Source organism: Bacillus rossius, chromosome 1 (assembly GCF_032445375.1).
Source record: "Bacillus rossius redtenbacheri isolate Brsri chromosome 1, Brsri_v3, whole genome shotgun sequence".
Taxonomy (NCBI): domain Eukaryota; kingdom Metazoa; phylum Arthropoda; class Insecta; order Phasmatodea; family Bacillidae; genus Bacillus; species Bacillus rossius.
In genome coordinates this window covers 140,994,514-141,009,434 of record NC_086330.1, presented here as the reverse complement: position 1 = coordinate 141,009,434, position 14,921 = coordinate 140,994,514, and the positions used below count along the sequence as shown (strand labels likewise).

Below are 14,921 nucleotides of genomic sequence, written 5' to 3'. Positions count from 1 at the left end.
CCCCGAAGTACAACTGTTTATAGCACAGCCTTGGTTTATAGCCTCGCACAAGTCCTCGTTTATTAAAACGGCTGCCGTTCTGATACCTTACAGGGGTTCAGGTAGGATACGTTTTGGAATATGACCCGAGAGTTAGGGTACAGCAGTTGCCCAACAAGGCAGTACATATTCGCTACCTTACTCAAACGTCTTGAAATACCGCCCTTAGTTCTACAATTGACATAGATATAAGAGAATTTTTTGGTTTATTTGTGGTTACATTATTTTTAAAACCTTTACTGAAAACTGGCTAAAATATGTTATTATAATGGTAAAAGCCAATATTTTTGTTTATCTGCACTCAGGGTAGTAGTTTTTCGTAACTTTAACTAATCTGTACATTTAACAGCCATTAAAATATTGTTCTTTTAGGCGATAGACTGTTAACCTAAAATTTGGTAGAGGATTTTCTTTGTACCACGCTTGGCAATCCTGTATAATTTAAATTTGTTTTTGTAATATGCTTCCAAATCGAAAATGGCGTCTGCGTCAAAGTAATGAAAATAAGATAGGTTTTTTTCGCCTTCAGGGCTTAGGTGCTTAGATTACTGATTAGTATTATAATCGTGTGGAATTTTTCAGGCTGTTGGAAGTATGATTGTTCAAGAACCTGTTCAAGTAAGTCTTCTTATGTACAAACGACGTGTAGCAGCAATGTCAATTTAGTTGTGTAAACGATAATAAATGTTTTACACAATGTTTAAACTTCAATGTTTTGAAATATTTGTTCTTCTATGTAGATAAATGCAATTTATGTCAGTTTCAACAATATTTTATTATTCTATGCTTAGTTTCATATGCGTACAGGTTAGTGTATTAGGTAAATTCTCTCATTTAGACGTTTGTTTTGTGTACTTGTAACTCATATTATTTCAAGGAATTATTTTTTAAAATTTCGAGTGCATTATTTTTATAGAATCTTCACACTTTTTTTCCCATCTTCCGTTATACATATGTTGGTATGTTTTGCCAAAGTAGGTGTATGTCACTTAGTGTTATTGTGTTAATAGAGAACTAATTGTTATTGTTTATTATTTTTGTCAGAAGGTTACACATGTGCATGTATTACATTTGTTTTATCATAATAAAAGCTGTTAAAAAATAATTTAAGTAGGCTAGTGTAAGATTTTGTTAATAGGCCATTATACAATTATATAAAAAGAAGTAAATATAACTTTTAGGTGTCCTGCTTTATGATACCTGTTACAACACACCAATGGAAACACTGCTTTCATTAAACATATGAGCAGGATTGTTTCTTATTCAATTTTCTTTGTTGGTAAAATATGTGTAGGTAGAAGATTTTCCAATTCTGTTTCGACTTTAATTTTATTTTCAAAAGAATGTACTGACTACATATGCAGTTGCTTACAATGGATTAAAAATGTTGTTTATATTGGAAAAAATATATCCTTAATAAAATAACCTCAAATCATAATTCTAGGTAATAAAAATTTTATAAACATTAAATGGGCTCAAATTGTCTCTTTTATTCGTTCACGACTAGCTAAATAGTTAGTTATCCAATTTAGTAATTTTTCTGCAAAATATAAACATTTTTTCTCAGAAATTATACTATTATGTTCTAGTAACAAGGCATGTTTTCAGAATTGCAACTATTAGAGAGAGTTAAATATAACTTAAGATATAATATGGTAGAAATTTACAAGTAGGCCTAATGATTGTAAAGGTATTAGTATGCATTACGAATCCATAATACCGGTATCGATGATGTTATCAACATGGTAATAGTTACATCATTACCATCCCCACATTCTTATCGAAAATAGGGCTTTTGGATGAGGAACATCAAACATGTTTGTTTTTCACAAAATTCATTTAACTATAGGAAACAACATTTCAGGTATTTATTTTTTTATTTTTTTATTTATTTATTTATTTATTTATTTTCATATCCTTTGACCCCATTTCTGGGGTATGATACATGTCAAGTACATATAGGAAAAATATATATATATATATATATATATATATATATATATATATATATATATATATACATACATATAAAGTTTCACAAAAAAAACAAAATATACAATTTCACAAAAAACAAAAGCACAAAATATATAATTTCACAAAAAACAAAAACACAAAAATATACAATTTCACATTAAAAATAATAATAATAATATACAATTACATTTTACTTATAAGTTAACATAAATTACAAGTGGGATTGAATTTACCCTATAAAATCTTTGCTATTATTTTTTATTTTTATAAAGTCTTCTACATCTTTGAAAGAGTAAAAAAACTGTTTTTCAGCTATTTTTTTAACTCTATTGCAAACAATTTTTTATTATTAATATTTTTAACATGCCGAGGTAGACTATTATATAAGCAGATTCCCACATAATTACAGTTTTTGGCATATTGGCTGGTGGAGTGAGATGGTATTCTAAGGTTGAGTGTAGTTCTTGTTTGATACGGGTGTATGTCACTATTTGTTTTGTGTAGATGTATGTTATCTGTTTATTTATTTATTTGGTTGTCTCCTGTTTTCTCCAGTACATACTAGAAGGGAGTTGTCAATATACAAATACAAACAAAAAATTAAAACATATAGACAAACACAAATCTTAAATACAAAACATAACCACACTCCTGGATACTACAATCATTGTCTTGGCAATATTATTTAGGTTGCTGATACATCCTAACCACCATACTTGCTGAAATACAAAAACCAACATATTATTATGCTTATACCCTAAGGTATTCTTCAACTGAATAAAATGATTTTTTTACCAAATATTTCTTTAGTTCTTGTTTAAACCTATTTAAATGGACAATTTCCTTAATTTCAGTTGGTAATTTATTAATTAGTTTGATACTACTGTAGTAGGGTCCTTGTGAAAATAGTTTTGGGTAAATATTTACTTGGGCGGTATTTCCGAAAAAAAATGTTAAAAATCCGAAAATACCTTTATTTTATGCTCTTCAACTTCCTCTTTTCATTAAAAGTGGCGGAGGTAAGAAATTCCAAATACTTTAGGAGATAACGAATTTTTAAATTTCATCATATGTAGTTGAGCGGTATTTGCGAAAATAAATGTTAAAAATCCGAAAATACCTTTATCATATGCTCTTCAACTTCCTCTTTTCATTAAAAGCGGCGGAGATAAGAAATTCCAAATACTTTAGGAGATATCGAATTTTTTAATTTTGCAATACAAGACCTGTGGAACCATTCGAGCGGCGCCATTTTTGTTATTTTGCCGTGTGTTCGTGAATACGTGAATCGTGAATGCGTAATTAATAAAATGGTTGATTAGGTCAGGTCAGTTACATTATTAATACTTTCAAACTAAGCCGAGATTAAAAATTATTTTGTGAATTAATTTTAATGGCTGTTTAGTTTTAAAATATTTATAATGTAACTGACCTGACCAAACAAACCCGGACAGAGGGTGAACAGTAAACTAAAATGGTCGATTAGGTCAGGTCAGTTACATTATAAATACTTTCAAACTAAGGTGATATTAAAAATAATGTGAATTAATTTTAATTATTCTTTAGTTTTAAATTATTTATAATGTAACTGACCTTACCTAACAAACCAGTAACAAAGGATGTACAGTAACAACTCACGTAAATTTTTTTGTTACTTATTACTTGCGCAACAATATCAAAATAATAAATAAAATAAGACTTTAAAATTAGAAACGTTAAAAACTCACCTAAGTTGGAGGCGGTAATTAAACACCGTTTTAAACAATAATTGAACTAAATAATCACGTATTAGTTCATTTGAATTCTGGCCTATCACGAACAATCACGTGACATCATTATCCAATAAAAAAATAGATACTCGTACTTAAAACAAGAAACAATGGTGCACGCACGCCACCGCCACAGGAATGCGCTGGTTTTGTGCTGAAATTTAAAAATTTGATATCTCCTAAAGTATTTGGAATTTCTAATCTCCGCCACTTTTAATGAAAAGAGGAATTTGAAGAGCATATAATAAAGGTATTTTCGGATTTTTAACATTTTTTTTCGCAAATACCGCTCAACTACATATGAAGAAATTAAAAAATTCGATATCTCCTAAAGTATTTGGAATTTCTAATCTCCGCCGATTTTAATGAAAAGAAGAAGTTGAAGAGCATAAAATAAAGGTATTTTCGTATTTTTAAGTTTTGTGCTGAAATTTAAAAATTTGATATCTCCTAAAGTATTTGGAATTTCTAATCTCCGCCACTTTTAATGAAAAGAGGAATTTGAAGAGCATATAATAAAGGTATTTTCGGATTTTTAACATTTTTTTTCGCAAATACCGCTCAACTACATATGAAGAAATTTAAAAATTCGATATCTCCTAAAGTATTTGGAATTTCTAATCTCCGCCGATTTTAATGAAAAGAAGAAGTTGAAGAGCATAAAATAAAGGTATTTTCGTATTTTTAACATTTTTTTTCAGAAATACCGCCCAAGTAAATATTTACCTAGTTTTGTTCTATGTGTGATTAAATGTAAATCACATCTATTTCTAGTTTGATAACTGTGTATATTACTATTTGATATTACTGTGGAGTTACGCATTGTGTAAAGTATAGTATGAAAAATGTACAGGCAAGGAAATGTCATAATATTTAATTGTTTAAACAATTGTTTGCAGTGAGTCCTTTGTGTCTTACCATTTATTATTCTATCTTTTTTTGAATTTTAAACACTTTTTTGAACAGTGATGCGTTTCCCCAAAAAATAATTCCATATGTTAATATAGACTGTACATTTGCAAAGTATAATGCCATTACAACTTCTAAAGAGCAGATTTTTTTGATAGTATGTATAACATAGCACATTGAACACAATTGTTTGTATATGGCATTTATATGTATATGCCAATTTAAATTTTTATCTATCTGTAGCCCTAAAAATTTAATATGGTCAGTCATACCATTTACAGTAGCAGAATAATGTTTACTGGCTAGACTATTTACTCGTGTAAATTGTAATATAGTGGATTTTGATAAATTTAGTACTAGTTTATTTTTTATAAACCAATTATTTGCTTCCTCTAGTATAGAATTTACTTTAGTTATTAGTTCTTTTTTATTTTCTGCTATTGCTAATAGATTTGTGTCATCTGCAAACATGATAGCGTCTCCATTTATTACTGATGTAGGAAGGTCATTTATAAAAATTATAAATAATATGGGACCTAAGATCGAGGCTTGCGGTACTCCTATTGAAATAGTCATAGGTTTTGATATAGCATTTGTATATGTACCTTTATCATCGCATTGACGTATTAATGTTACTTGTTTCCGATCTTGTAGATATGATTTAAATAATTTTAAATGTTTATCTTTTATGCCATAACTCTCAAGTTTTTTTAATAGTAAATAGTGGTCCACACAGTCAAATGCTTTGGAAAGATCTGCAAATATGCCCATAATATGGTTTTTCTTATCAATAGCTTTTAAAATATTTCCTATGAATTTGTAAACTGCTTGTTCTGTAGATTTCCCTTTTTGGAACTCAAATTGACTCTGAGATATAATGTTATTTTTATCTAGATATAATATAAGTTGTTTTGAGATTATTTTTTCAAATATTTTTGAAAAAGATGATAGAAGTGCTATTGGTCTGTAATTGTTCATATCAGTTATTGCACCTTTTTTATATACAGGAATTATTTTTGTCCATTTAAGTCTGTCTGGGAAAACACCTTCAGTTAAGCACAGATTGAATATATATGTCAAAGGAAGTTTTATAAAATGAGAACACTTTTTTAGTAGTGAGGTTGGTATTTCATCAAGACCATGAGAGTTTTTGTTTTTTAATTTTGCAATAGTCTCTAAAATATATTTTTCTGTTATTGGGGTGAAATATAAGGAATTTGTATTCCTCATTTCTAAATTTAATTCTTCACATAATTTTTGCTGATTATCAGGGGTCTTCACTCCTTTTATTAATTTATTTGGTATGGTAATAAAAAAATTATTAAATTCATTAGCTATTTGGTTACCATTACGAATTTCCATGCCATCCACATTTATAGTTATATTTTTATGTATTAATCTTTGTTTAGTTTCCTTATTGATTAATTTCCACATTTATTTATTTTTATTAGAGGAATATAGTAGCTTTTTACTATTGTACTGTTTTTTAGCTTCCAATATAAGTTTATGGTAAATTTTCTCATATTTCTTTGTATATAACTTTAATAAGTTACTGTTTGTAGATCTTTTTTCTATATGAAGAGTCTTTAGTTTATTGTATGAGATTTGCAATCCTTTAGTCATCCATTTATTTGTTTTTGTTATATTCTCTCTTACCAATTGTTTAGGGAATACATTATTAAAAAGTAAAAAGAAAATATTTGAGAATTTATTCCAAGCTATATTTGGATCAAACTGTGTATACACATCAAACCATGTCTCATCATTTAATAGTGAATTAAAGCGAGTTATATTTTCCTTGCTAAATATTCTTTTCTGTTCTACTTTTGTTAAAACGTGATAATAAACTCCTTGCTTTGGTTTATCCACCTTTATCACTTCGGCATCATGGTCTGAGATTGCAGTTACACAATTGAAGGAAAAATATAATTTTTTATCTATATTTGTTATGATATTATCAAGTATTTTTTACTAGTACAAGTTATTCTTGTTGGGTCTCTAATGGTATAGTGTAAGTTATGCTTGTAAAGTATTGTAAAGTATGCTTGAATACTACCATTTCTGGTATCCTATAATACGAATCCTAACACATATTTATTAAGGTGTCTTATTGTATACTAGAATTTTAACCATTCTAGTATATTTTGCAATTAGATACCTACCATTTGTTATTGGAAACTATAAATTTCTTTATCTTTATTTACTTTACTGACTTTTTGTGGTTTTATTTATTAATGGCGTGTGTGTGAGTGTAATATTCTATACCAAAATTAATATTGTTATCAAAAATATATATACTAGAATGGTTTTAATTGTAGTTTAATACAATGTACCAAATAAAATACTTCAGATTGATGTTGCATCCTGGAATTCTTACAATTGTAGTCTTTTATTTCAATATGTATAGCTATAGTATTTGTTTGATGAAACTGCTTTAATTTTCACTTTAGACCCTAAACTACAAGTCAACCGCTATTGCCCTAAAAACTATAAAGGTACTTTAATCACTACCACTGAATTTTGATACACATTCTAATAACATTGCTGTGCGATGTTCACAATTTCTGATAGTCTACTTTATTTATGTACCTACTCAAAACTCCTCCCTCCACATTTTTCAGTTTTCATTTCCACTCACTATACTAAATGATTTACTATGATATTCATTATAAGCTTTATATTTTCTAATTTTGAACTCTACTTTCCCCAACTCATATTACATGGCATTCATTATATCTCCTCTATTCTTTAAAACAATATAATTCCTAATGCTATTACATTTATTACTAATAAAAAAAATTTAAACAAAACATTTTGCTTTACCACATATTCCTGAATCACTTTAAAGTTTCTGATTTGGTACATTTTGTTTTACAGATTTTGTTTCATCTTTAACACTCCTAAACTTCTCGAACAAGTTTTAAAATACTTTACATTACTTACCTTAATTGATGTTAAGATACTATGTACCACTCTTAAATCATATTATCAATTGCTTTAACTTCATGGTTCTTAGAATATACCTTTCACATCATATCGTCACTCTATAGCAAGCCAATTGCGTTAACTTTCTTTATTAATGTTTTATTTTCCATATTTCTTTCTTCTTTATTTGTTCACCACTAATTATTTTATTATTTATATAATTTTATTTCTTAATATACTAAAAGTCATCACACAAACACATCTTACCTTCCAAAACAAATATCCTACTAACATCTAAAAAAAAGTAAACAAGATATTTATAGTTAGCGGTAAATATCTTAAGCTACTGTTAGTACAAAATAGTTTTAAGATTAAATTAATTTTATTAATCATGTTTTTATTACAAAGTGATATTAAAGTAATTAAGGGGAACACCAATTTGTAATTTTGAAGATTATGTTTTTGAGTTTTACTAAATAGGGGTAATTTTTGATTCAGACTTAAGTTTAAGAAATGTATACCTAATTGGGAGGGCTATGAAGATAAGGGAAAATATCAGTACTGGTAAAAATTATTATTAAAAAAAATTAGAAAACTGTTTAAAATTGTTGTGATGAAAACACTATACCTACCTACTCAAATAAGTTAATACCTAATGTAAATTAATCTTGTAGTTAGTATTTTGATTGCACTGTTAATGTGCTGCTGGTAGATAAGTGTGCCTACTAATTGTGCTCTAGGAATAAAAATGGCACATATGTGTAAATACATTGCAATTAACACATGTAATTTACCCTTAAAATTCCTTTCTCCTCTTTAATGATATTTTAGGGAAAGTTTGGATTATAATCATAGCTATCCTAAGAATTTTAACCATCAATATGTTAGAAAATGCACTATTTTCCTCTACTTCATAGCACCTCACAATTAGTGGGTTTTATCAACCTTAAATTATTTAGTAACATCGGTTAAGTAAATAAGAACAAAAACTTAGAAAATTAATTTATAAAAAAAATATTAAATTTTTTTTATAAAATTACATGAAATGAAAATTAAATACTATACAATAAACTTCATAAGATATAATAGAAACATATAAGCCCTATATTACATGACTTCAAAATATACATTTGTGGTAACCAGATAGTAGCAGTGGTATCACGTGACTACATTGTATATGTGAATGTGTTGTGAAGAAGGGGGCACATGAGAATGTAAAATATTACTGGTCGTTAAATTGACATACCACAGGGAACTAGCTAAGTAATTAATAATTATTGTAAATCAGGAAAAAAATTACTTTGTCTGATATTTCACTTACAATCAAAAGAGCAGCTAAACTCCACAGCAGTTATATTATGTGTTAAATTATATTGAAAACTCTTGAATTAGTAATTTCTTAATATTTTTTTCAAGAAACTTCATTGTGAGGAGGCTTTGCTAGTTTGTAGCATTGATTAATATTTATTTAGTTACTTTAAATTATTTTAACTCCCCATGTTTTTTTTAAATATCAAGTTTCTTAGTCTGTTAGGTAGGTTTCAAAGAAGTACTACTTATATAGCCTTACTATGTTGCTACTTCTCGAAATTTTTTATATGCATTCTCATTTCATGGTCCCTATACCCCAAAACCATCAACTCAAAAGTTTATTTATGTATGTATGTATGTATGTATGTATGTATGAATGCATGCATGTATTTATGTATATATGTATGTATGTATAAATATATCACCTTTTTAAGGACACAATAACTGCCGTAATTTTGCAAGTCCCTTCCAAACAGGTCCATAAAATATAGTAATTGAAAATCTGGTTCAAGCTCGTTTATGGGAAAAGTCGACCAAAGAGGTAGAAATGGTAAAGGTGTTTTGAAACACAGTTAACTCTCTTTAATTTCCATAATATGAAAAATGTCATCCTTTGGATCATATCATAACTTGTAGACTAATACAAAAAACCTTTGTCTAAATAAATTTTAGATATGACCAACCATAACTGCAAGGGGTGGAAAAAACAAGTGTTGGAGGCCTTACAAATTTATAACTCCCTTAGTAGGCACACCATCAAATCTTTTTGAATTGTTTGTAAATCTTATATTTTTTTTCTAAAACTTTTAATATTTTTTAAAGACAGACCATGCTTGCAAGAGTTGAAAAAAACAGGGTTAAAAATAAAAAAAAAATCATAATATCTGTTCTGTACCATGTATGATATTTATCAGTTCTTCTTTATTGTGAAATCTTAAAATACGATCTACAACTTTCGTCCTAAATTTTTTATACGCTAACCATTACTGCATCTGGTGGAAAATAACAGGGGTTGAAGGACAAAAAAATTAATAACTACCTTAGTAAGTATACTATCAAATCTTTTTAAATTGGTTGTAAACCTTATAAATATTATTAAAACTTTTGTCTGAAACAATTTTTGATACAACCAACTGTTGCTGCTAAGGATGAAATAAAAGGGGTTAAAGGTAAAAAAAAATTCACAACTGCCAAATTAGGTAAACTATAAAATTTATAACAATTAATTGTAAATCTTCTAAAGATTATCTAAAACTTTTATCTGAAACAATTTTTGATAAAACGAAACATTAATGTAAGGGTTTCAGGAAACCAGGGGTTGGAATATAAAATATTAAATATAAATTCCATACCATTTACTGAAAGAGAAAAAAAAAATCATAACTTTTTTATTAGGTATAATATCAAATCTGTTATAAATTATTGCAAAAATTCTAAACTTTATCTAAAACCTTTGGATGAAACAATTTTTGATTAAACTAACTGTTACCATAAAAACAGAGGTTGAAATAAAAAAAAAAAACTTCTTTACTATCAAATTCATTTGAATTTGTTTAAAAAAAATTGTAATGTTATCTTAAACTTTGGTTTAAAATTAATTTTTATATGACCACATATTAGTGCAAGGGATGGAAAATAGTGTTTGAAGGTGAAAAAAAACTTTAATAGGCATAATATGAAATTTGTTGTAAGCTATTCAGCGCTGGATGCAATGATTTAAAACATTGGAAACATTTTCATTGCATGGAATATAAGAAAATATTTTATCAATCATTTTGGAATTTTAGAGAACATATAGGATGCCATGTATATTAGGTTTTTAAAATGTTCCAGAAGTTTATAGAAATTTTCAGAACATTTCCTGATTAAGTAGGCACTAAAAATCTACTTTTGCCTAAAGGCTATGCTCTAAAAAATTTTTTTGTATGTAAAAACAAACTTTTACAGGTGTTTTCTTTGCCCCCCCCCCCCTCCCCCCCTTTAATAAAGTATCTAATGGTGGTGGTTGACTACACAGTAATTTTGGTAAATAATTAAGTCAGAATCACAAGAAAAACCCCTACAGTAAAATAAATAATGAAAACATAAATGGACAAACAGGAAGGAAAATACTTACTGATAAAATCAGCGAGCGGCTTTATATAATGGAAATAATAGGGATGTTTTAAAAACTGTTTCCTGAAACCTTGTCATCAAGACTGACTAAAAAAACATGCATATGCATATGTGCATATGTTTGGGGGGGTGGGGTAGGCATTCACATGAGTATGCAGGTTTTTTCTGTGTTGTGAAAGAAGTAGGTACTTAAATATTTTTGTTGGTCTGCAACAATACTTTAAAGAAGTACATTTCCAAAGTGTTTATTATATTAATAATATACACACTGTTATTTTATTTGAAAGTAACTTCTCTTTTTTGTTTCAGGCCACTATTTGGCACTGTTTAAATCATTACGCTTATCCTGATGCCATATTTCTAGCAGAACGTCTGTATGCTGAAGGTAGGAAGTTATTCCTTGTCTGAATTATTATAATTTTAAATGAAAGTTGTGAATATTTGAAGCTGTTTTTAATGTATGTATTATACTTTATTTATTATTATTTTTTTCAGTTGAATCAGAAGAGTCTATGTTTTTGCTGGCTACGTGCTATTATCGTTCAGGGAAAACATGGCAAGCCTACGCAATCCTTCATGATAAGAAACTCTCTTCGCCTCAGTGCAGATATCTTCTAGCCAAATGTTGTCTGGACCTTCAGAAGTAAGTTGATGTCTTAATTCGTTTGCATTTACAGGCATTCCTTTTTAGCCCCTAGTTTTGTATATTCCTAGTCTACATAGTCTCTTTGAGTAAAATTTTTCAACACAGAATCGTTCCATGATAAGTAATAATCAATTCTACTGTTTAAAGTCATGTAGACAGATTTCCTTTCAACTTTACTGATGCCAAACTGAATTTGGCCCAGGAGTAAACAACATGCAGCTTTTTCAAAAGAGCTATAATAGTTTTCATTTAAGAATTACTATCTATAGTTCATTAAAGTTTTTGTGTCATATTTTGTGAGCATGCTTTCCCATTGCTTAGAACTAAAAAATTTGTAATAGGTAGATATGGTTTTGCATTTGCCACAAAAATATAAGTTATAAACTTATTTAGAACCATTGGTTAGAATGTCAAATCACTTTAAAACAGCACTCACTTTTGTAGATGGATCGGTCTGAGATTCTGCCATGCATTGCAGCATTTGGCAGGAAATGATTCATCTCAGACAAGGTCTGATACAGAATATGACCAACAATATTCTTCTAGTTTTATCTTGACTAGTAACTGAAATACCTGTGCAGAAATATGTACCGGGCATTATACCCATAAGCATTACATTGCCAATGCACAGTCCTCAGCCTTTTCACTTTATTTTTGTAGTTTATTTTTTAAGTCAAATTTGCATATTTCAAATCTTTTTTATATTTCTATGATGCTCTTCAATATTGAAATATTATGGGATCATAGAGCATACTCACTTATATATTATTATTAATTTGGACAAACCATAGACATCTGATGCATATCCGTTGCTATGCAATTTCATTTTCTTGTAGGGGAAAATATGAATTCTTTAAGATCTTCAAACTCATGTTTCAAAATTTTTAATTAGTTGCATTTCAACAACTAAAATTACCCAAATTTGTGCCTTAACATGATTATATTAATTAGGAAAAATGTAGTGTCTGCTGATTTTAATTTGCATGGATGCAAAATTTGCATTTGCAAAATTGTTGTTGATGAATGATCAATTTTCAAAGAATTATAAGCATTATATTATGATCTTTGATGTCTATATTTGTTCTATTTCTATTTTTTATTTTCGTATTCTATGTCTTACCATTAAGTATTTGTAAAATCTTGTGTTGTTCAAGTTGTTGATTGTATATGTGCTTAGTTGTTTTTTGTCCTTTGTGTCTGTCCTGTCTGTTTGTAATGTCTGCATGTATGTATTGCCTATCTGTGATTGCATTCTGAGCTTACCTACATGCAGTGCCTGCATTCATATACATATTTGTTTGATGGTATTTTTTATGTTGTGTCCACCTTAAAAGTTTCCCAAATGATGGTGGGCATGGTGAAAATAAATAAACTATCAATGAAATCATTATTTTTTTTGTGTTATAAATTTCTACAAATATGGGTCCACAGATTCAAATGTACATTCATTCAAGTAGGCCGATATAGTTTTCTCTGTCAGTGATCCAGCAATTATAGGCCACTAAGAACCTTAAAATTATATGAACTATTAACTGATATTAAATGGGGCATTGGCAATGAAAAGGAGGTAAGTTAAGTGCCATTAATGCTTTTTTATTTTATTTCCAGGAAATGAATAACCAATTGCGGATTATAAATACACTACCACTGACTTATTATGTTGTATTATGATGAAATTTGTGGTATTTTTGGTTCATGTTCACTTTTGCATCTTCAGTAGATCCTTATTTTCCTGGGGAAATGGCAGTGTGGTGATATATGGCACTTATCTCCTTTACAATGTCAATGCCTCAAATTACATACTTAGATGTTAGGATGATAATATAAAATAAAACATCATTTTGAGTTTTTCATTGGTGCAGATAACAGTAAGATTATAAGTACACTAGGGTCTCGATAATCCGAGCTCCGATAATCCGAGTTCCCAATAATCCGAGTCAGTTTCGGGGGTTATGATAAAGAAAAAAATACGAATTTTGTAAACACACATACATGTAGGGACGGCCAGGGCTATGTTGAGGAGGAAGGCCCGATGGGGTGAGTTGGGTAAGTGACTGTACATAGCAGGTAGCGGCCCACCCCTGTCAGAAGTCGCAAGAATCTATTTTTAGAACATTGGGGGAAACCCCTTTTCTCCGTCGGCCTAGATCCTCCGCCCCCTCGTCACTTCCCCGCGTTCCCACCAGAGGGCAATTTTTAGTTCCCATAAGTTCTTCGCCGTGAGCACATCTATGTAGTTACGTCCCAGTTCTATTACGAACCAGTATGAGTAAAAGAAAACATACTGAAATATCATTAAGTGATAAATTAGAAGCGCTGACGCGGGTTGATAAAGGTGAGCCGCTAAAAACAATTGCGCGTGATTTAGGAGTGAGTGCTGTTACTGTGGGTGACTGGAGGCGCAACAGACAGAAATTGGAGTTATGGCAAACTCAAAAAAATCTTTCTCAGGCTACAACATCCAGATCTCGTATGAAAAAAAGTGAGTACGAAAAAACAAGTGAAGCTTTGTTTTCATGGTTTTTAGCACAGCGGCAAAAAGGTGTCCCTCTTTCTGGGCCTATATTACAAGAAAAAGCGCAGTATTTTCGTAATAAATTACAAGAAGGTGAAAGCAATTTTAATGCCAGTAAAGGATGGCTGGATAAATGGAAAAAGAGATACGGTGTGCGGCAATTGCATATCACAGGAGAAAAGCTTTCAGCTGATGCTGCTGGTGCTGAAAACTACGTTCAAAAATTTCAAAGCATGATGAAGAAGGGGGCTACACAAATGATCAATTATATAACTGTGACGAGACTGGGTTAAATTTTAAAATGATACCTGACAAGAGTCTAGCATCCAAAGACGAAATTTCCGCTCCTGGGCATAAAAGAGCAAGGAACGAATTACTGTTCTGCCATGTTCCAATGCCTCTGGGACACATAAGCTTCGTCCCTTGGTGATAGGAAAGTCAAAAAACCTAGAGCTTTTAAAAATGTAAATATGAACACACTACCCGTCGCATACAAAAATCAAAAGAAGTCGTGGATGAATACGACCATTTTTAAAAATTGGTTCTTCGATGAATTTGTTCCTTCAGTAGAAACTTTTTTAAAAGAACGACAATTACCGAGAAAAGCACTGTTGGTTATTGACAACGCTTCATCCCATCCAAACGTAGAAGAGCTTTCAAGTGATGAAATTAAAACTGTTTGCCTGCCCCCAAATCTGACTAGCCTCATTCAACCTAT

General features: G+C 29.5%; 1 protein-coding gene across 2 annotated transcripts in view; it reads left to right on the top strand.

Moving 5' to 3' along the window:
* The first annotated feature begins 492 nt into the window (after positions 1-492).
* The window catches only part of LOC134546226 (cell division cycle protein 27 homolog), a 106,986-nt gene continuing 92,557 nt past the window's right edge, over positions 493-14,921 (top strand). For both annotated transcript variants that reach the window (XM_063388859.1, XM_063388858.1), the window contains exons 1-3: positions 493-657; positions 11,352-11,427; positions 11,538-11,685. In XM_063388859.1, coding sequence (XP_063244929.1) covers positions 634-657; positions 11,352-11,427; positions 11,538-11,685 — 248 coding nt within the window. In that variant the 5' untranslated portion in view covers positions 493-633. The remainder of the gene's footprint in view (positions 658-11,351; positions 11,428-11,537; positions 11,686-14,921) is intronic.